The following is a 21384-nucleotide window of genomic DNA, read 5'->3' on the forward strand; positions in this document are numbered from 1 at the left end:
GGACTAACTGGGAGTAACTGGAGGGTGTGGGTCACTGAGGACATGCCTGGAAGGGTACATCTTCCCTGTGGTCCCTCCTGTACTCTCTCTTCTTCCTGCCACCATGGGTCAAGCAGCTTCCCTCCAAGATGCCCTTCTGCCATGTCCCACCTTGGACAAAGTAATGGAGTCAAGGACCATGGACTAAATCTCTGAAACTAGAAGCCAAACTAAACTTTCCCTTCTCTAAGTTGTTCTTATCAGATATTTTGAACACAGGAATGCAAAGCTAACCAACACACTAGCCATCTCCATCACCAGATATCTTCCTATCCTACAGATCCCTGTCAATCTGATTTCAATTCCCTTTCTCAGCTCTTCTCTGAGGGCAGTCACCACAAACCTCCTGCTGTTCCCCAAACCTACTATTACCTCCCCTGCCTCTATCCAGGATACCCTTTCTAAAATCCTCTACCTAATGAGTCCTGCTTATACTTTAAGACCCAACCCAAATGTTGCCCCCTGAAGGACTCTGCTGACCTTGTGCTGACAGAGGTCATTTTTTAGTTCTCTCCTCAGTCCTCTGTTGTTTACATCATCCTTCCCCACAAGATCGTGAGGTCAAAGGTGATTTTATCTGTCTAATGTAGTTTCTGATAACCAGCACATTTTATTTAGTGGATTTAAGAAAGAAAATAGAGACAGATGAATGAAAGAACAAACAATGCTGTTTCTAATAAAAGACACCATCTTTCCTGGCCTTCCTACCCAAGCATACCTGGAAATTGCTCTTGGAAGATATGGGTTGGTGAAGGGACACAGAATAAGAGTCATGTTGCAAAAGGTGGGCATTCATGCGGGTGGGCAAAGGGAAGTAAATACTGTGTCCAAAAAACAACTCCCCTAGAAAATATTAAATCCAAGGGAATTTTCATTGCTGTATTTCTTGGTTTTGCCCTCCTATGCTTCCACACAGAGCTGATTCTCAATAAAATTTGATAAGTGATATTTTATAAAAAGTCCTAATTTTTTTAAAATTATTAAATAGCTTTAATCCCAGGGCTGAAAAACCCCTTATCCAACATCTGCAGTTGCTCCCTGAAGTACCACCATCAGGATTATCCCCTGGTAATTATTGAGCAATCCATTTTCATAGATAGGCCTGGTATATGTAATAAGAATTCCTGCCTGACTATTTATTTTCTGGCTAATTTGGTCCCTTTATATCATGTGACCTTCAGTGACCCATATGCAATATAGGAATCATCATACTAGAACTTTCTTTAGAAGGTGCACAGAGGTGTGCTAAGCAGAAGTAATATATCAATTTTAAATCAAGGTACAGTGAATTCATACTATAGGTCCCAGGGAAGCCCAATACACTGTTTTATAAAGGAAAATGAAGAATTTCTTGATCTTTGCCATTCTCTGTAGGAAAATACCTCACCCAAGTATGTTTTTTCCCTGGTATGTTTTGTAGAACATTTACAGGGTTAGAGAAAAACACTAAAAACTTGCTGCAGTTGTTTAGTTGATATTTATTAACCACTTACTTAATATAGGCCAGGGTGTTTACTCTCACTCCAAATCCTGAGGGTTTTTTTTTTTTTTTTTTATCCTGGTTCTATAAATGAGAAACCAAAAAAAGAGAGAAGTCTATAGCTCACCCAAGGTCACATAGCTCACAGATGCCAGAGGCAGCATTTAGGTAAGGTCTGCCTGGCTCCAGAGCCTGATGGTGTAGCCACTACCTTGGCTGCCTCCCCTTGGCATGTTACCTTGACCTTTTATTCAGGACTTTTCCCAACATTTTTAATTCCTAGATCACTCTCATAGGATCTTACTCCTTTGGGTATTTATTCTCTACTTACGTGATCTTCTAACAAAAACATGATAGTTATATTAAAAATTCCATTCAAGTATTCATCATATTCAGACACATACTTTTCAGAAATGTTTTAAACAATGAAAAAATCCCATGGGGAAAAGAAGATTATCTGTGTCCTCCTGACCCACATTTTTATTTTGGCATAAATATCTTTAATGGGTATTAAGTGACCCCTTCGTCACTGGAAAGAGGAACATTTTGTGTGCCACTGTCTACAAGCAGGCAGATATGTTTCACAAGGAAGCTCATCTGATCCTCAAACGTTTAGGAAGCACACCCTCCATAACAGTCAGTACTGGCCAAGAAGACGTGGCCCCTGCTCTGTAGAAGTTAACAGCCTCGGAGAGTGCCCCATTGGAGAGTTTACAGTTCCTGGACAAAACATAGTAACATTGGGTCCACCCAAGTCCGTAAGCCAAGAAGCTCAGGAGAGAAAGAAATTCTAACTATCTTGGAAAAATCTCAACTTGCTTTATTGGAAAAAGACTCTTGAACGCCAATTTCTCACTTCCAGCTTCTTTCCTTAGTTGAAGCTGAGAACTGAGGACCAAGCCAAGGGTAAAGCTGGGGTGGAAGAAGCCATACTAGTTGCCAAGGGTAGAGCTAAAGATATGTGATGTGAGCTTCCCCTCAGCACCCAGCATGACTGAAAATGGATTAATCTATATTTTCAACGAATAGTAAAATGTTAATGTGAATATGCTAAAATAAATTTAAGGCCAAGCAACACAAATTGTTAGTGAATTTTCCTACCACCCTCAGAGGCAGCCTCTTTTACCTGCTTTTTGGAATCCTGAAAAAGAGATCTTGTGCATTTATAATGACTTCAGCTTCTGGGCAGCTGAGGCCATCCAGCAAAGCCAGGAGACTGGTCACATGGGTGGGTCTGATTAGTATGAGATGGAGTCTTCAGTCAGTGCTAACTTCTCCAGATCTGGCCAACTCAGGCAAGCACCTTGTCCACCTTCTGGGTGTATAGGACAGAAGAGAGGGAGCCAGGCCTCCACACTCACAGCTCACCTCACCACCTTTCAGAAATAAGCTATATGCAGCGGGCATAGAAAGGGGATCACGGAGATATTCAAGAAAATTTCAGGATTTTAACTGCTTCCAAAGCATACCAGCTCAACAGCTGTTTGGGGCTTCCTTACTAAGGTACCCTGGCAGGTGCCGGCCAGTGGGGCTGAGGGTGGTGCCTGGTGGTTAAGAAAAGCTTTTAAACATTTGCCATCCTAAAAAACACTCGTCCTGTGTATTTCTGAAAAGCAACCAGCTGGTGTTTATCCTCGGGACAGTAAATTCGGTTATTTATCTCTCTATTCCGTGACATATTTTGTAAAGTAATGAATGGTCCATTACACTAACTTTGGGCGTCTGTCTCCTTACCGCCACCTCCTCGCAGATACCCTCAGCCAGGGAGGCCGTAGGCGTGGGCTGCAGCCTTCTAGCCTCATTTCCCTGCCTCCACCACCTCCCCTTCTTCCCTTCCTCTCCTGCACCCCCCCCTCCCTGTTATTTGGGAGATTAGAGTTCATTAATTAAATCCTGTGCTTAGATCGAACTGTAACATTATTCCAATCACATTTATCTTGCAGGCGGCGGTGGAGATGGCAGCCTCGCTGGAAACGCGCGGGGGAGCCTGAGCCGGCGGCCAGAGACGCACGGCGCGGCGCGCTCCATCGCCACGCCGCCGCGCAGCCCCTCCATCTTCCTGCTCGGCTCGACCCGGCAGGCTCCGGCCCTGGGGGTCCCGCTACTACGGCGACTCACGCCCGCCCCCACCCCCGGCCTTCAGCTGCTCGGCTGCCCGGGTGCCCCTCCCCCGCCACACACGCTCACACGCGCCCGCGAGCACACACGCACGCACACACACACACACACATTCTCACTGACACGCCAGCGAGCTGCTGGCCGCTCAATGGACCGATTTCCCCGGTTTCCCTGATCCCAGCCCAGCACGGGATGAGAAATTGCAAAATGGCCCGGGTCGCCAGTGTGCTGGGGCTGGTCATGCTCAGCGTCGCCCTGCTGATTTTATCGCTCATCAGCTACGTGTCCCTGAAAAAGGAGAACATCTTCACCACTCCCAAGTACGCCAGCCCGGGGGCGCCCCGAATGTACATGTTCCACGCGGGATTCCGGTGAGTGCGGGCCTCCATCTGAGTGCCCTCGGCTATTTGTCTAGTTTATGGTATGTCGGGGGACAGTAAGGGAGGGATGTTTGGGCTTATCCGAGACACTTTGGGCGAGAAAACTGCGTGGTCCCTCCACTCCCCACTCCGATTCTCTCTTCCTCCTTCCTTTTATTTTTTTAACCTAAAGCCCCTAAAACTCGTAATCCTGATCGATATGATTGCATTTCTCGTATTCTTCCTCGGCATCCCTTCCCCCATTTCAAAAATGGGGGGTGCGGTGTTAAGGAGAATGATGGTGGAGGGAGTGAGCATACGTGTGGCGGTGGGGGGAGTGATCCCAGAGATGGACAGGCGCGAGGTGAGCGCCCTCCCAGCCCGCTGTCCGCAGACTCCGCGGGCTGGGCTCCCGGCGGTGCGGGCGGTTTAATGGCGCAGGCGCCGACTCTCCTCGCACTCGCCTCCTCTCCTCCCTTCTCCCCATCAAAGGATGCGCGGGTTTGTTCTCTTGAAGCCCCTAGGGCTTTCTCCCTCGGCCCTTTCCCCTTACTGCCACCCTCCCCTCTCTGCGATTTTTGCAATTCTCCCGCCCCTGTGGGAAACCGGCCTCCTAAGAGCCGCCTACCCTCGCCTAGGTCGAAGTCTCCGCCAGGGGCGGCTCAGCACGGCTCACGGAGAGCTCCCGCCTCTACCTGTGCCCAGAGGAGCTCTCCCAGCAGGGCCTCCTGACGGGCTGCTGACATATACAAACTGCAACCTGTGGTCCGAGCCGGGCCGGAGGTGCGGAGCCTAGAGAGCCCCGCCTGGGCACAGAACGGAGCTAGCGGCGGCCTCCGGGGGTCCCCAGTCAAGAGATGGGCAGTGCAATCAGACACAGGCTCGGGCAGGAAGAGGTTAAGGCAGGAGCCCCTCCCGCTGTCTTCCCCGGAGTCTCCAGTTCCTCTGCCCTTTCTCCAAAAATCAATTCCTTTGGGCCGCGGGGGCGTCGCGGGTCGCGCTGGCTGCGGCGCGGCCGCTGTCCGCGGTGCTGACTCCCTGGTCCTGGCCACGCAGCCGGCTGCAGCCCTGCGCCGGGCTCCCGCCCCTGCTCTCTGCGTGACGGCCATTTTATGGTCTCTCCCGCACCCGGAGGGATGGACAATGGAGAGGGGTTTCCCTAGTTTTCCTTCCTTCTGCCGGGTGTGTGCAGTAGCAGAGCGTAGAACAAATGAGAGGGGTTCTGGGGCGAGAAGGATGTGCTGCGCGTGACAGCGGCCCCCAGCCCCTGCTGGCTGGACTCTAATGGCTACCTTAGCTTCCCAAGCTGAGGCCAGCACGTTTGTCTGTACTCATGCTCCTCTCCAGGTCACAGTTTGCGCTGAAGTTTCTAGACCCGTCCTTTGTGCCCATTACGAATTCTCTCACCCAGGAACTCCAAGAGAAACCTTCTAAGTGGACCTTTAATCGGACAGCGTTTTTACATCAAAGGTAGGAGGGGAAGAACCGACCTAAAAGGTGTTTTTTGAATTCCGAAGCTCCACGAACAAAACAAAAACTATCAAATCCAAAACAAGAGAAACCTGCCCTCCACCTCACCCCCTCCACACCCCGGTGTATTTGTCCTGTCTTCCTGGCCTAACTGCACAAGGTGATGATTGGTAACCCTCTGGAATGTATGTAGTGCCCTCTCTAAATAGGAAACACCAGAATGACCAATTCGAATGGGGGAAAAAATACATATTTCCAATATCCTCCCTCACTTGGGCTTGAAAGAAAGAACACCATGACTTACAGTTAACAAGTCTGGCTAAGGCTACCAAAGCCAGTCAGCCATTTAAAAAAAAAAGAAGAAGCTTGAGCAGTTCATTTCAAGACTGCCTAGTGCTTTTTCATTTCTTCATTGGAGGAAAATGAAAAATAATATAAAATTGTATTATTTCATTAAAACATCCAGGAAATATAATCTATCTCCATCAAATTACTGATGAAGAGGTGGGCCCAAATATATGCAGATATATATGATTGTTGTGATTTTGCCTCTTTGTTTTCATTAAGTTTTTACAGCTTTTAACTTACTGTAAAGCTGTCCATGATCAATCTTATTAGTTGTTGCAGCCTTGTTTTATATATGAAAAAGTTTTCTGTTGTTTTTACATGGGGGGAGAAGGATGAGATTTACTCAAATTTACTTATTCTCAGTGATTCTAGTCTGCTTTTAGAAACACACATAAGTCACTGTTTCTTCCTTCTTGGTGGAATTATTATCATGCTGTTGGATGCAATGTGAGCCATGTAGTATATTCATTAGTGGTGAGAATGCTTATTTTTACAAACTAGTCTGTTTAGGGAATTGTTTTGATCACAACATTGTTAGTTATTGCTCTTTTAAAAATGTGTAATATACTGGCAAAATTAAAACAAATCCAGTAGTTATACATGGTGTCAGGAAAATGTTTACTCAAAAAATTGACATATAACCATATGATTATGATTACATGTTTTAAAATATTTGTTTAATCCCAAAATTAGTTCAGGAAAATTGAGTAATACTAAAACCCTCTAAGTGCTTTTGTAAAACTTTTAGGTGCTTTTTAAAAACTTTTGGAGTTTTAATCCAATATTCACTTTATAGATAACCCAGAAATTATATACCTTTTCCCAAAACACATTCTAACTCAATAAAAAACATTCTTACCCGACTAGGTCATGTGACCCTAATGACCAATCAGAAGACTATTTCTTTTTCAAAACTTCCCTCTTTTCAATCCACTTATTAGGTAACCTTTAATTTTTACCAATATCACTTTAACCTTCCCTTGCTTTTATAACAGCTTTCTAATCAGTATAACAGTACTGGTAACTTGGGAAGTTTTGGATTGAAGATGTCAGTTTATGTTGCTCTACACCTTGAAGAATGAAATAATTTTTAAAAAATAAAAGTTCAAGCAAGGTATGATATGCAAAACATTTCATTTCATTCCTGCTATTTTTAGGCAAAAGGACAGGAGTTTCAGTGTGATTTCCTAGCACTGGAAAATCTAGCAGCAAAGTAAAATGTTACTGGTCTCTTAAATATTTTAAACAGCTTCACATTTAAAAGGAGACAAGTTTACTTAAAGCTCAATAGGAATCAACCTGAAGTTCATTTTAAGTCTCACTCTTGTGTTGCTTATGCTTCTTCTTCTTCAAATATACACATATTTTCAGTCTTACAGTAGACTATGTTTCTAAGGATTTGATATATCCCACTAAATTGTGTTTTTACATAATCAAGCAGAAAAACATCCCTGTTTCATTATTCAAGGGGCCTTAATGAGATTATCATCTCATTTCTATTAAATATTCAACTATACCCACTGGTACTCCCATTTTCATATTTTAATAATAGATAGTGCTGTACTGACTCATATCTCTTTGGCTCTTATTTGGACATCAGTGATATTTGATATTCTTAAACATTGTAGTCCAATAGCAAACAAGTAGTCCCTAGTTACAAACTCTTAAGTCACCAATGTTTGTGCACTAATGTGAGCTCTTTGGGGCCTGTGTAAATTGTCTCCCGTATTTTCTGACACAGGTTGGCATACGCCTCCTCTCTGGTCAAATAACACTCCCCAAGTAGATCAGAAAACTAAGAACTTGCAGTACAAACTGCAAGTTGCATTTACAAGCCTCAAAGGATTACATTCCAAACCTGACTGAAAGATTGAAACATTCCTATACATTCTGAAGCAACCCTCCCTTCAAAGACCATAATAATGAATGTCTAATCCTTCTTGAATTCAATGTACTTGAGATTCTTGTCTGAATGAAATGGCAGCATAAGACGTAAGATGGAAACTCAGTTCTTTTGAATGGAATGCATTTAATGAATTTTTTTTTATTTTAGGCAAGAAATTCTGCAGCATGTCGATGTAATAAAAAATTTTTCTTTGACCAAGAATAGTGTTCGGATTGGACAACTGATGCACTATGATTATTCCAGCCATAAATATGTTTTCTCTATTAGCAATAACTTCCGATCACTGCTTCCAGATGTGTCACCCATTCTGAATAAGCATTATAATATTTGTGCTGTGGTTGGAAATAGTGGGATCCTGACAGGGAGCCAGTGTGGACAAGAAATAGATAAATCAGATTTTGTTTTTCGTTGCAATTTCGCCCCTACGGAGGCTTTCCAAAGAGATGTTGGAAGGAAAACCAACCTTACCACCTTCAACCCCAGCATCCTGGAAAAATATTACAACAATCTTTTGACCATACAGGACCGTAACAACTTTTTCCTCAGTTTAAAAAAGCTTGACGGGGCCATTCTTTGGATCCCTGCATTTTTCTTCCACACTTCAGCAACTGTTACCAGAACGTTAGTTGACTTTTTTGTTGAACACAGAGGTCAGTTAAAGGTCCAATTGGCTTGGCCTGGAAATATAATGCAACATGTCAACAGGTGTGTATATTTTATTGCATTTAACTCATACCCCAACAGATGACAAATCAATATTGTAACCTCTTGGGGGCGGGAGCCATCCTTAGTTGTTGTGGTTCGTTTAGTACTTTAGGGAAAACTCTAACCTTTCCTAATCAATGAATGGATCATTCTAGTTAAAAAGTTCAGTCTACCCCCAGCTGGTTAGCCTAGTGCCAAATGGAGAGATTGGTGCTTCATCAGTCTCTCTGCTCTGTTCCCTATTCCCCTCTTGGTGGGAAGCTTACTGAAAAGTCATGGAAAACACCAGGAATCAAAGAATCTTCTTTAAATAGTTATATTCTGGCAATACCATTGGATAAATCACACAAATCAAATGCTTTTTAAAGAACATACAGTTGGCTTTAAACATTGCCCCTTTTGTTTGATGTTTAGATATTTTAGATATTTCTGCAGATGTCCAAGATTAGCAAAACCACCTCAGTCTTTATAAATTGTATAATCTGCCTTTATAATTTGATATTGGAATATAAAAACCTGTGAAAAGTATTTTATGAGCTCTTTGTTAATGCTTATGATTTGATAGGCTAGCCAGAGCTGCTGTACTTCCATCTAGCCTAGTGATTTTCAGTACTGGTTGTACTTAAGAATTACTTGAAGAGCTCTAAAAAATACTGTTGCCTGGGTTCTACCTCAAGAGCATCGAATGTAATTTTTTCTGGTGGAAAGGGAGGCAGGGACCAGGCAGTTGGGGTTTTGTAGAAATTCCCCACATGATTCAAATATGCAATTGGAATTTAGAGCCACTAATCCAGGGCATTTTAGAAAGCAAGATTAATTGTAGATTTTTTGTTTTAAACCATCTGAGCAAATTGCCTCAACTCTAATTTCCTCTGTGTAAGAAGCCACAGTGTCCTAACAGAGCACCAGATATTACTACAAATTAGAGTGGGTTCTAGAAGACCTGGGAACCAGGGGATCCTAAGGATTTTCATTCTGTAACAGATTATTCTCATCCTGTGGCCCTTACAATCTTCCAAATTTAAGATCTCTAGTTGACCTCTCAGTGAAAGAGGAATCTAATAAGTTGATATGTCTAATAAGTGGGTATTTCTCTGAAAGGTAGGGTGATGCCATAATTTATAGTCCAAACCAGAACTTTTCCCTTGAGAGAAAGGGGATCCTATTAATAATTACAACAGGGATAAAAGACATAAACTTGGGCAAACCCTATTTCCCAGGATGTATTTTCACTTTCTTAGGAGGCGATAGAACCCAACTCAGGTTTAAAGATGAATCAACTGAAATACAAGGGGCAGAAACTATTTACCTAAAGTCACTGTCACTTCCAAAATTGGAAGGAGCAGAACTAGCAGCCAGGTCTTCTGCCAGACTGTCTCTTTTTAAACTCATCATTTTGCTCCCCTCATGTTTAATTTTAAATTTCTTCTGGAAGGGGGAAGGCCAGTGTGACTGGGCTCGGAGATGGATTTATCCACGTAACTTAAACTATCTAAACAAATCCACCTCCCAGCACAGTACAACTGACCCACCTGATTGAAGCCTTGACACTGGCCTCTGAATCCACGTGTACTTATTGTTCTGCAGGTACTGGAAAAACAAACACTTGTCGCCCAAACGACTGAGCACAGGTATTCTTATGTACACCCTTGCATCAGCAATATGTGAAGAGATCCACTTGTATGGATTTTGGCCTTTTGGATTTGACCCCAACACAAGGGAAGATCTTCCATACCATTACTATGACAAAAAAGGAACCAAATTTACCACCAAGTGGCAGGAGTCTCACCAGCTGCCTGCCGAGTTTCAGCTGCTGTATCGAATGCATGGGGAAGGGCTCACCAAGCTGACTTTGTCACACTGTGCCTAAGAACTCCGAGTGGAAAGTGCCAAATGGCTATTTAAAAAGTGCCCCAAATCAAATTGAATAGTCTTCAGAATAGAACCCCAGAGACTTATAAGGCTCGTCTGCCACTTAAAAGGAAAGATGTCTGCTCCCCCTTTTGCACTGCTCTTGGAATGGTCTTAGTAGACTTGGCAGGACAGATGCATTGAAGCCACAAAATTGAAACTCAGTTGATAAAGGGAATGTTGCATTTGGAAGTATGCTGCTAACAGAATGGTTTGACGTATTTTCATGTTTGTATTTTAATAATAAACTGACTCCCATGTTGATGAGGATCAGAGCTATAGTTTCTGCAACTCTGCTGAGATTCAGTCCTTGCCAACAGAGGCCTCAGGCCAATTGGGCAGAATCTGTTTTGCTGGTGGGATCGGACTCTTCAAAATAGAAACAAAAAATTGGTTTGCATATCTCCCTCTCTGGCTCCCCCTCCTCCTCCTCTTCTTCCTTCTTCCCCACTCCTCCTCTGCCTCCCCCATCATGTCTGTCCATCTCCCTGCAACCATTCCCCTTGCCCCACAGCCATGGAGTTTAATAATTTGCTAGGAAGCCTATTGATTTAGCTTTGCTTGTTTGTGTTGCATCTGTACTTGATGTGTTCAAGATTCTGGGTAACTTTGATATTTCATGACAAACCGAGAAAATCATGATGAATCCCCTCATGATTACTTTTATAAGAAATGCATCTTATGAAGTCCTCACTCATCCATATGGTCATTCTGTAGCAGGGTGGGCTCTCTAGGGTGAGTGGCATAGAATGCCAGGGCATCTTTCACTATCACAAAGAAAGCCTATGGTGTGGTTGGCATTGCATCTCTTGGCATGAGTGTGATTATGGCAGATAATAACAATGTTGCCACATCTGCAAGGGCATTGGAGCCTAGGCCTGGTGCCTCCCACAGTCCTTGCCCATCCTCTCAGCATACAGAGGCAATGAGTCAACTGAAGAACCTGGGTCACTGAGGGAAAAGGAAGACTGTTTAGAAGTTGCTATGTTGTCCTGTGTGGTGACCATGTTGCCCATTTGGAGCCTTTGAGAACCAGCAGGTTAGAGAGGAAGCCTAGAGGTCAGCCAGGCCACCCCCTGTGGATATTGGTAAGGTGAGGGCATTTCAGTGTCCTGCCCACCACCAACCAGAACTGTTTGTTTGCTTTGAGACACTTATAGACCCTGGATATTCCCTAGTTCCCCTGAAATCAGATCTATATGCCTCTAAGTTAAGCATTTCAAAAGAAAAAGTCATTGTGCAGTGGTAAGACTTGGTACAAAATAGCCCTTGGAATTTGAGATTATGTAGACCTGCCATGGAGGAATTAGTTGGCCATTCTCCTTTTCATTATTTCAGCCTTAGGAGTAGAAATCATATCACCCCCACCCCTGGCTCTTTACTGAGCAGCACTTTGTTCTTCCAATTCAGCCCAAAGTCTGGCCAAGTTGATGTTAAATTTTAATAAGTTTCTTTCTAGATGCCAGTCAAGCACATTTGTTATATGTTTGAGTGGGATAGCTCATTCTTTTCCAGAAATCTCATCTAGATTGCTTGCAATGTCACAAATGCTGTTAAAAATAATTGCTGTAGTCCACTCCTCTGCTCACTGCCCCTCTTTGAGAAGGTACAATCATGCCTAAAATTAAGCCAAATACAATAAGGAAAGACACAGTCCTTATGCTCATGTTGTGTGTGGTTCTAAAGCTTCAGGGAGCTATTCAGAGAGCTTACATAGATCCAGATGTTAACTAGTGAAAGAAAAAACATTCAGGTTCAAACACGGTACCTACTGTGACTTGACTTTTGTGTATGGCCATCATCCACATAGATGGGAAGTAGGAAGAGAAGTTTTGAAATGGGAAACTAAAACAACTGTACATGTGAAGTAACTATGAGGGAAGATATTTTAAACATTCTAAAGTTCATGGTGTGATTTGATTGGCATCAACACCACATCATGTTTGTTCCCTGTCACTTTAAAGAGGACAATACTCCTGTTCTCATGTTGTGCTGGGTTAGAATCACTGTGAGATTGATAACTGACAGAAGTGCGCAGTTGGCTGTTCCTGAGCACTTAGTTCATTTGGTTACAGCTGAGTGATTTAATGTCAATATTCCTCTGGCCAGGTTCTGACTCTGGAGTTTCAATCCCAATGTACCTATTAGTTTTTACTAAATATAAATGCATAGACATTTTGAACCATGCAGATTAAAAAAACAAAAGACCAGAATCCCTAAAAACAGTTCATTGTTCCAAAGCAGACTGTTTAAATTTTATTTCATCATAATGTAAAGCTTTTTATGTTTGTTTTATAAGTTTGGAGAGATTTTTTTTTTTTTTTCATCTCACTGAATGCTTTTTCTATCTTAGGAATGGCAGGACCTTCCCATCCCCCACCATCATTTCAACTGTATTTAACAGAAACTCAAATTAGTGGGGAAATGGACTTGTCTCCGGAACCAGAAGAACTTAGAGGTCATCTCTACTTCTAGACAGGATTTCTCAGAGGTGATCCCAAAAGACCACCCTCCCGTTTATTAAAACAAATCTTCTGAAGAAAATTCAGAGCCCTCCTGTTTGGTTAACCACAATACTCGGACTTTATAAGTTTTTCATTTATAGTCCATATCCCTCCTATTAAAAAAAATAGATGCAATATGTGGGTAAAGCATTTATCCCAATTTTCAGCACATAGTAAGTGCTCAATATATAGCAACCTTTACTATAATTATATTATTGGTTATGCCCTTGACATTGAGAAAAGTGGCCTCTAGCAGATTGTACAAGATCTATTTGTTTTTAAAGATTGTTTCAAAGATTAAACCTATATAGCCACCATCACAACTAAAAGACATGGTGGCTCCCATGTGTTCCGATTAGAAAGGCAGCTGTCAATAACCAGAGTCTTCTGGCTCTCCCACAGCTCCCAGGTTTGCAGAGTCAAATGCACTGAGCTGGGAAAATTATACCAATGGGGCCTCCTGCCTGACTCAGTTATAGTCCATACTCTGCTGGCTTTTGCATTGACCTCATTTTGTTGGTTCTAAGATAAGGACATTCTTTTGTCAGTAACTTTCTCCTTTTTAGAATACTTCCAACAAAACCCACCTTCAGCTACGAGAATAAATCTCACCATAAGGCTCCCAATGCCATCCATGACATCAACACAAATGACCAGTTGCAGAGGAGAAAAGAAAAACAACCAACATTTGGTAGCTTGCTTGATGCTAGATCCCCAGTGTACAGGCATGTTGATCCCAGAAGACAGGCTTAAAAGTGATGTCAAGAATTCCTCCCACACCCAGAGGTTCTTTCCCATATTTGATGATTAAAACATCTGTGGTTCCTCCACTTTTGTGTCCACGTCTTAAGTGTCCTTGATCATTGGGAAGGTGCTGTCTGTTTAGTAGTGCAGTGTGCCTAGTAGTGCTTACTGTGACCACTGTGCCATCCATCTAACCCTGATGTCAGACATCTGACCATGAAGTTACAGCACGGACATTCAAAGGACCAGTCTCCTTGTGCACAGGCCACCAATTAGTCATGAATGTGAGTCCCCAGACAAACCTAATTTGGTGGGGAAGTCAAAGAGTAGAAGAACACTTCTTTAATTATAAACAAGACACTAAATATTAGATACTTTCAGATAGTAGTGCACTGTTGCCCTGAGGTCAGTGGAAGCAGGGACAGTACTATAGATTGCTAGGCCACTGGGAAGGTTAGAGCCTGTAAGCTTCTCCAGTCCTAATTCTCAACTTTACAGATGAGAAAATGAAAATACAGAGAGGCTAAGGGATGACCCAAGATTGCATAATTTGGATAATTAATCTCATCTTGGACTTACCAGTATCAAATTAAGATAGACTCAAAGGGAAAATGATTTTGATCTGGAATCCTCAGGGCACAAAAAGTAAGTTGGAAGGGCTGTAAAGGAAGAAAAAAAGAAAATTATTTTTCAATGCAAAGCAATAAAGGTCATGTTTGCGTAGGTTACATCTGTCCCCTGGAACCACCCACTTTCTCCCCTGAAATGAAAGAACCTCTTGGTGATCACTATTTGATAAATCACAGTTCAGTTCTTGATGGTTCACAGCTGACAACCGAAGTCCTATCAGTACTCTGTTCATCTTAATAAAACCTTGTTTTAGTAACATGTATGCATAATTTAAAAGCTGACAGCTGAGAATGGCTGCCCACTTTTCCTTCTGTACACTTTGCAGCAGGGGTCTCTTGAGCTCAGAAATGCTTTCCTTATTATAAGTAATTTCAACATCAGACTTTGAATTATTATATTTAGTTCAATATGCTAAGAAGTTGTACAACCAATAATAACTTTGGTGGATCTTCTTCAGAATGACAGAATGAACAATTTTCTGGGTATTTCTGGATTCTTAGATCCTTTTTTCTTGTAATTGTTTGAATGTACCAGGTAAAAGTTTCTGTTTAGCTTCTGCTTCTTCCATAACATGTACAACTGAGCTTTTGCTTACCAATAGAATTGGGGCTGTGTCCATGTGGCTGAAGAGCCCAGAAGGAACACCATGGGTGCTAGAGATTTAGGGCACTTTGGCTGACTGAGTGACCTGTCTAGACTCTGTGGCCCAATTAATCAAGGCCACAGATGAGTTGATACCAAGGACCAAATTGACTATGCCTCTCACTTTCTGACCGCTTTGTCATGTAGATGTAACATTTGAAATGGGAAACATTTTAGAATGTCATTAATTGTATGATGTCCGTATTTCTGAAAATTTATTTTTACTGTGATGACTTATTGAAGATATATGTGTTTGAATAGACATTTTTTTTCCTCAACTAAGCCCATTTTCTTGGTGTTGATTACAGTGGAATCACAAAGATCTGTTGCAGAATAACTGACTCTAATTTAAGTTTACAGTAGAGTTCTGGAGTTAGGACCTGGCGTATACCACTGATCCATCAGCAAACAAAGCTGTATGAAATAAGGAACTCTTCAAAATACAACTCTTGCTTCTCAACTCCAAACCTTTGACTCATGTCTTGAGATAAGCCCAGCTTACAACAATTCCAATGTGGCTGGTATTTGGAAACCAGTAATATAAAGCATAGTCAAAACTACCATGCCAACCAGGGTAGCTAAATCCTCATCAGTCCTCATGCAACTAGTATCAAATGTTTCTTAGAGTTACTTTGATACATGGCCATGTTGACACCAGTGACTCAACAGTCAACTCTTCCAGCTAAGTTGACCATTCACTAATTCACAAGCAAATGGTAATTGGTCATTCTGGACAGAATGGATGGAAGCTTGAGGACCAAGTGGGGAGCTTAGCTTTAATATACCTTACCCCAAGGCTGGCCTTTTATATTCCATTCTATATTTCAAACTAAGAGGCAGATCTCAAGTCATTCATCTTTACAAATGAACAGATTGAGAAACAGGGAATTTAAATAATTCATTCTAATTCAATTTGAGAGTCATTCACAAGACCTAAAATGTTCCTTGCAGGGTCTGCTTTCTCAAACTCCAAATACTACCCAAAATACAAAGGTCTTCCAGCAATGAAATCAACCCAAAAAGAAGTTCAAGGAGCTAAAATTCTAAGAGCAAACCAGTATAAGAGAAAGGGTCAGTTGTTCTAACTGCCTTGTTCCAGCCTCTGTTGGAGAAGGTGCCATGGTACTAAAGAAGTTTTTGCCAGTCTTCTTTCTATCCATGTGTACATGTAAAGCCTTTAATCATCAGAGGTGCTAAAGGGCTCCTCTGATTTTCCTTCTGTGTGATTCAGAAAGTTTTAGCCTTTGATGTGCTGCCATATGTTAAACAACTGACTCTGAAGAACTCTCATTTACCAATTTCTGTGGTGTAAATACTTTCAGCAGAGCCAATTTTAAGCTACTAACTTAATGTCAACCAGCTCAAATTGCAACAACATTTTCAAGACAGTAAGAGTTGGCTTCAGCATTACATGAGCAAGCTCCAGCACAGCACTGCCTGAACAATTTCTAAGTCTGTGATGTACCCAACAGAAGAGGTTAGCAGTGGCTTTGGAGGGATGCTTTTCCACCTAGGCCAGTTTCACTAATTTTTTGTAAAAGAGCATGTTGTGTCCTTTAGGCTGAAACTCTAAGGTGTTCAAAACATTCCCTAGCCACTTGCTCTTAGGATCCCCTTAACTGATTCTCAGCACCCTAGAAGATTATCAGTCACACTTTTCTTAATTCAAAGAGTGTCCCTCCAGGTAAACATTCTGTAATTTAACTGCCAGTTGAAACCACATTTGACCAATCTTCTGTTTGTTTGCTTTTTAACCCTATAGTCCATTGCCTATTTTCCCAGTTCTATATTTTTCTTTGTCCACTTGCTCCATCATCCTCCTGACACAGCACAAAATCCACAGGTACCCAAAAAAACAGGGCCTGCAAGGAGTAGGGAAGAACAAGACATTCAGCTTACCTACCCACACATACCTACAAAGTCTCTGTAGTTCAAGGTCACCAGGGAACACTCTGCTGAGCACCATGCCGGAGCTTGCAAATAGTCACAGTGGGACTCTGTTTATCCGTCAAACAACCCCTAAGGATCAAGAAACACCACTGACTTGAACACCTCTGGGCAACTTCACTGGGTGAGTAGGCAAACTTTGTAGAAGAAGGTATAAGGCTTTGTCGTAGCTAAGCTAGTACAAGCTGGATTCTGGGGGGAAAAAAAATCTAACAAACACATGGTCACAGTAGTCCTCTGGCCCTTGGCAGTACAGAGACTGTCCTTCCTCACCAATAGTTCTGTATCCTCCCTACTGAGGATTTGGAAATCAAATACTCTGGTCATCCACAGAAAAGTTTTACAAATGGACAGCTTTCCTGGTAGAAGTCATTCTTAGTTGAACTTAATTAAACCCTTTGGAAGGCAATGCTGGGAAAAAATGTTCTTAATTTTTCAACACAGGGAGTGGCCACAGGTTTTTATTCTGCATGTAGATCATGAAGGACAAAATCTACTTTCCTTGTTGTAGTGAAATATCCTATCCTATCCTAAGGGATTTCCATGCTGCCAATGTTTGAAACTTAAGTTGGACATATTCTATATTATTTTTAAAAGGTCAGGGTATACCTCTATTTTCTGTTCTTATCAATTATTGAAATGAGCTTGTTTCTCTTCACTGAACAACTTAGGTTTTATTTTAAATGAGTCAGGTATATGTTCGGATATTTTTCTATGTTCTCAACAAATTGTATGTAACTAGCCACAAAATACACCTTCATCTTCTGGTTCTTTTCCTGACACCAAAGAGATAAGTCTTCAGCTACAAGCACACAGGACTTGACAGGTAGGCTCCATTTTATTATGAAAAAATTTACAGAAAAGCCAGTCTTGTGGAACTAGACACTTCTATGTCATTTTTAGATAAGAAGTTGGAAAAGAAAAATTGGTAGACCATGGGAGAGAGGTTTGGACACGATTATAGATGGAATAAAAATCATTCACTCACTTGCAAAAAGGAGGGGAGGTTTCCCTTAGGCCATTTTGCAACTTAGAACAACTGCACTCCATGCTAGTAATGCTGTTTAACCACATTGCAAGATCCAAATCTGGACCCATACCACGCAGAAAAGCAGCCTGACAGCCTAGAGCCCTGGGAGGGGTTTATGACAGGCTGAGATGCAGTCAGCAAGCATCAGCAATTAACACTGAAATTCTCCCAGCACACAGGACAAACACTTTCACACATCACAATGAAGGATCATTAGTTACATGAGATAGTCACCTAAGTCCACAGTGGAACCTGACAGTGCTAGAAATCCTCTCAGGTCTGAATGACAGATCTGCATCCTCCATGCAGAGATGAGGTTCTGAAGGTCAGAGTGACTTGTCTGTCCACCTGGACTTCCAGTGTGGGTCTCCCAATCAGTGGTTCTACACCACACCATGCTGCTTCTCTTCCTTGGATGGGAAGCTGACAATCTATTGTGGAGCCTAAACCAGAAGTCAAGACAAAAGAATGTTTGTGATATCTTCTCTCACTGAACCTACTTTGGTTTCACCATTTTACTTCAGTCTCATCTTAAAAAAATGTTATATCAGTGCAGAATGACAAGCAAAGTTCTTTACAGAGTAATGATGAAACCAAAAGGGGAAAGGCAGGAGAACACCGAATGTAAATTAAAGAATTGAACAAGAAGCATGTGTCAGGGAATATTAATGCCTCATATTGCTATTACTCTGGCGCCCTGCCCCACACGCTGGATGCATTTGTTTTAGAAAATGCTATTTTATGCTGAGAGACTTAGAAGTAAGACTTTGCCCCTTCCCAACTGCATCAGTTCTCTTGCTATTTGAAAGAAGCCGTGGCCCCTACGAGTCAGACTCATCTGTCTTGTGAGAAGCAGCCTCTCCTGCCCTTGGAAATAAGCCACCAGCTGGTGAGGGCCACAGAGACCTGAAAGAAGCCAGCATTGCTAGACTGAGGACCATGTAAATATCTTCTGCCTTCCTGGTGAAAACGGACGATCATCTTTCATAGAGGTAATTGTGTGTATATTGTGACTGTAGTTTGTGAAAAAAATGCAGTGGTTTGCTTCGACAGCTCTCCAAATGTATCTAAGTGTGAATGTGCCTGCCCCATTGCCTCATGTGCCAAACACAGTATTGAATGCATTGTTTTTAAATAAACTTTTACTGTGCATTGGAAAATACTACTGGTTGTCTCTGTTCCCTTTGGAGGACACGTCACCCTCTCCCTGCCTGCTTCCACTAACACCCTTAGCACAGTGAAGAACAGGAGTGTGCCTTCCTTTTCTCCTTCTCAGTGTTGTGAGGGCTTCTCCCAGAGGTTCATAGGACTCCACACAGGGCCTGGGCTTAACTATCTGCAGCCAGGAACCAGATGCAAATACTGAAAGCACCCCATGCAAACTTTATCCATAGGCCTTTTAAATGCAAATCATGCAACAGGTCTTCACATTATCAATGATAATACATTACTCTTTACTGTTGTGATTACATACATCATTTTATTGAATCAAGAATTTGGCGAGGGAGAGACACTGAGGACCTCAATCCATGCTGTACATATAGTTGCTGAGGAGATGAACGAGCAGCTTCCCACTCCTTCAGTCTCTCGTTAGGTCATTTCCTCATAGAGCTTTTCCTAGCTGCCACACAGCCTCTTGTCCCCTTTCTGTTTTATTATTCACATCGGCTATTATGGTATGGATATGAGATGCCCCCAAAAGCTCCTGTGTTAATGGAGGAATATTCCGAGGTGAGTTGATTATATTATGAGAGCTAGCTAGGTGGTAACTCTAGGCAGGTGGGGCATGGCTGGAGGAGGTGGGTCCCTGGGGTGTGCCCACATCTTTCCTGCAGCCCTTTCCCCTTTCTCTCCCTGCTTCCTGGCCACCATGATATGAGTTATCCTACTCCACCACATCCTTCGGTCATGATGTTTTGCCTCACCTCAGACCCAAAGTGATGAAGTTGACCCACCATGGACCAAAATAAACTTTTCCACCTCTTTTTGTTCTTATCAGATATTTCTGTAAGAGGATACACATCTGCACATTGTCTCTTGTCTCTAGAACTGACGTTATTAATCCATTGTGTTTCCACTGTGCTACAAGCTCTGCCTTTTATAAAGCAGGTAACTTGGCCAGTGTTGGTCATGTTTTGTCTATAGTCCCCAGAACCATGTGAGGAATTTAGTAGACTTGAAATTAATATTTATAGGATGGGTGGATGTAGTCTATACATCACTTCAATTTTTTCCTTCTCTCCCTCCCCATTTTGTACCAACAACACAGACACCAAAGTCCTGGCTCTTCTCTAACCATGCTCAATATTCAGCAAGCATGACCTTACTCAACAAGCATTTGTTGAATGAATGAACGAAAAAATGAACCACTGTAGGAATTCATTTTCTCAATATCCACAGCTCCAACATCAAAAATATCCTGGCATATTAGTGCACCAAAACACACCTTGTTCTTATCCCTGGCTGATTACAACTTACATTGAAAGGAGAAACACAAGTAAAGTGAAAAATATAAACTGAAAGAATCCTTCCTTCAGTAGGCATGGTTGCACCTGAAAGGATTGCTGCTCTTGAGATCCAGAACTCTTGTTGATCACTATGTTTAACACCAGGCAGACAGGAACCAGATACAAAATTAACAAAATCATAATGCCTATTCTGAAGAAATAAAGTCTTATGGAGGAAATGGTTGAACACATTACAAGAGAATATCTTTTATTCTGTACAACTCAGGATATTGGGAATATAGGGGAAGCAGAGAGAGAAAGAGAGGGGAAGAGAAGGAAAGAGATGGCCCTATTAAATTCTAGTACAAATAAAAATTTTAAGTGCTAAATGAAATATTCAGGGGTTATACTTTCTGAAAACTATCTGCCAGACTGACTTTTCCTCTCTAACCCCCACTCCCATGGCAGAGAGAGAGAAAGGAGGGAGTGGCAAACTGTTCTAAAACAAACAAAACAAACTTCAGCAAAACATAAAATTGACACCAAGTTTATTGCAGGCTCTCTGCCTGGGGCTGATTAGTACAAATTAAATTTTAAAATAGAATTTTTTTTCCTAAGAAAATGTATTGCACAGCTTGATCAAGACAAAGAGGATTAAAAAAGAAAAACCCCCTTCATAAAAAGGCCAATGTGACCCCAAGTCTCCCCGATCAGTAAAGAAGCGTGACTTTGTGCTTCAGTCTAATCAAGAGTGTGAACACCTATTCCAGCAGGCATCCACAAGTTCCCAGGGGCCAGAGGTGGCTGGAGCCAGCCTCAATGCCAAAGGTAACCCCCATCTGGGATACTTAATTCCTGGTAAGTGAAATTAGCTCAAGGAAGACGTTACTCTCAACACTAATGTATACCATGCAGAGTATCCTAGGTAACTAGGAGCTTAAAGAGGGAATTAATGTCTTCATTTCCAGATGAAGAAACTAAGGCCAGGGAGAGAGAGTGATTTATATAAATGTCCTCCCCTAATGAGCAACAATTGTACTTTATCAACTTTTACAGGAAGAAAAAGGAAAGAAGGTTATTTTTATGTCACCTAGTAATCCTCAC

General features: G+C 42.1%; 1 protein-coding gene across 2 annotated transcripts; it reads left to right on the plus strand.

The window, feature by feature from the left end:
- Positions 1-3472: 3472 nt before the first annotated feature.
- On the plus strand, positions 3473-18983 carry St8sia3 (ST8 alpha-N-acetyl-neuraminide alpha-2,8-sialyltransferase 3). Of its 2 annotated transcripts, XR_007105236.1 has the most exons (5): positions 3708-4008; positions 5344-5466; positions 7868-8425; positions 10013-11429; positions 12690-18983. XR_007105236.1 is itself a non-coding variant. In XM_047526968.1 (4 exons), exons 1-4 carry the CDS (start codon positions 3830-3832, stop codon positions 10293-10295), a joined length of 1143 nt encoding a protein of 380 aa, XP_047382924.1. In that variant the 5' UTR covers positions 3473-3829; the 3' UTR covers positions 10296-12674. The 2 variants fall into 2 exon arrangements, 1 of the variants encoding a protein (XP_047382924.1); XM_047526968.1 differs by lacking the exon at positions 12690-18983 and having other exon boundaries at positions 3473-4008; positions 10013-12674.
- Positions 18984-21384: the final 2401 nt, after the last annotated feature.

Source organism: Sciurus carolinensis, chromosome 15, assembly GCF_902686445.1.
Source record: "Sciurus carolinensis chromosome 15, mSciCar1.2, whole genome shotgun sequence".
NCBI lineage: Eukaryota > Metazoa > Chordata > Mammalia > Rodentia > Sciuridae > Sciurus > Sciurus carolinensis.

Excerpts from the sequence above, each read along its gene's own strand:
- St8sia3 (XM_047526968.1), top strand. The coding sequence starts at position 3,830 with ATGAGAAATTGCAAAATGGCCCGGGTCGCCAGTGTGCTGGGGCTGGTC. Across the intron at positions 5,467-7,867 it reads ACAGCGTTTTTACATCAAAG|GCAAGAAATTCTGCAGCATG; the intron begins GTAGGAGGGGAA and ends TTTTTATTTTAG. Across the intron at positions 8,426-10,012 it reads ATAATGCAACATGTCAACAG|GTACTGGAAAAACAAACACT; the intron begins GTGTGTATATTT and ends ATTGTTCTGCAG.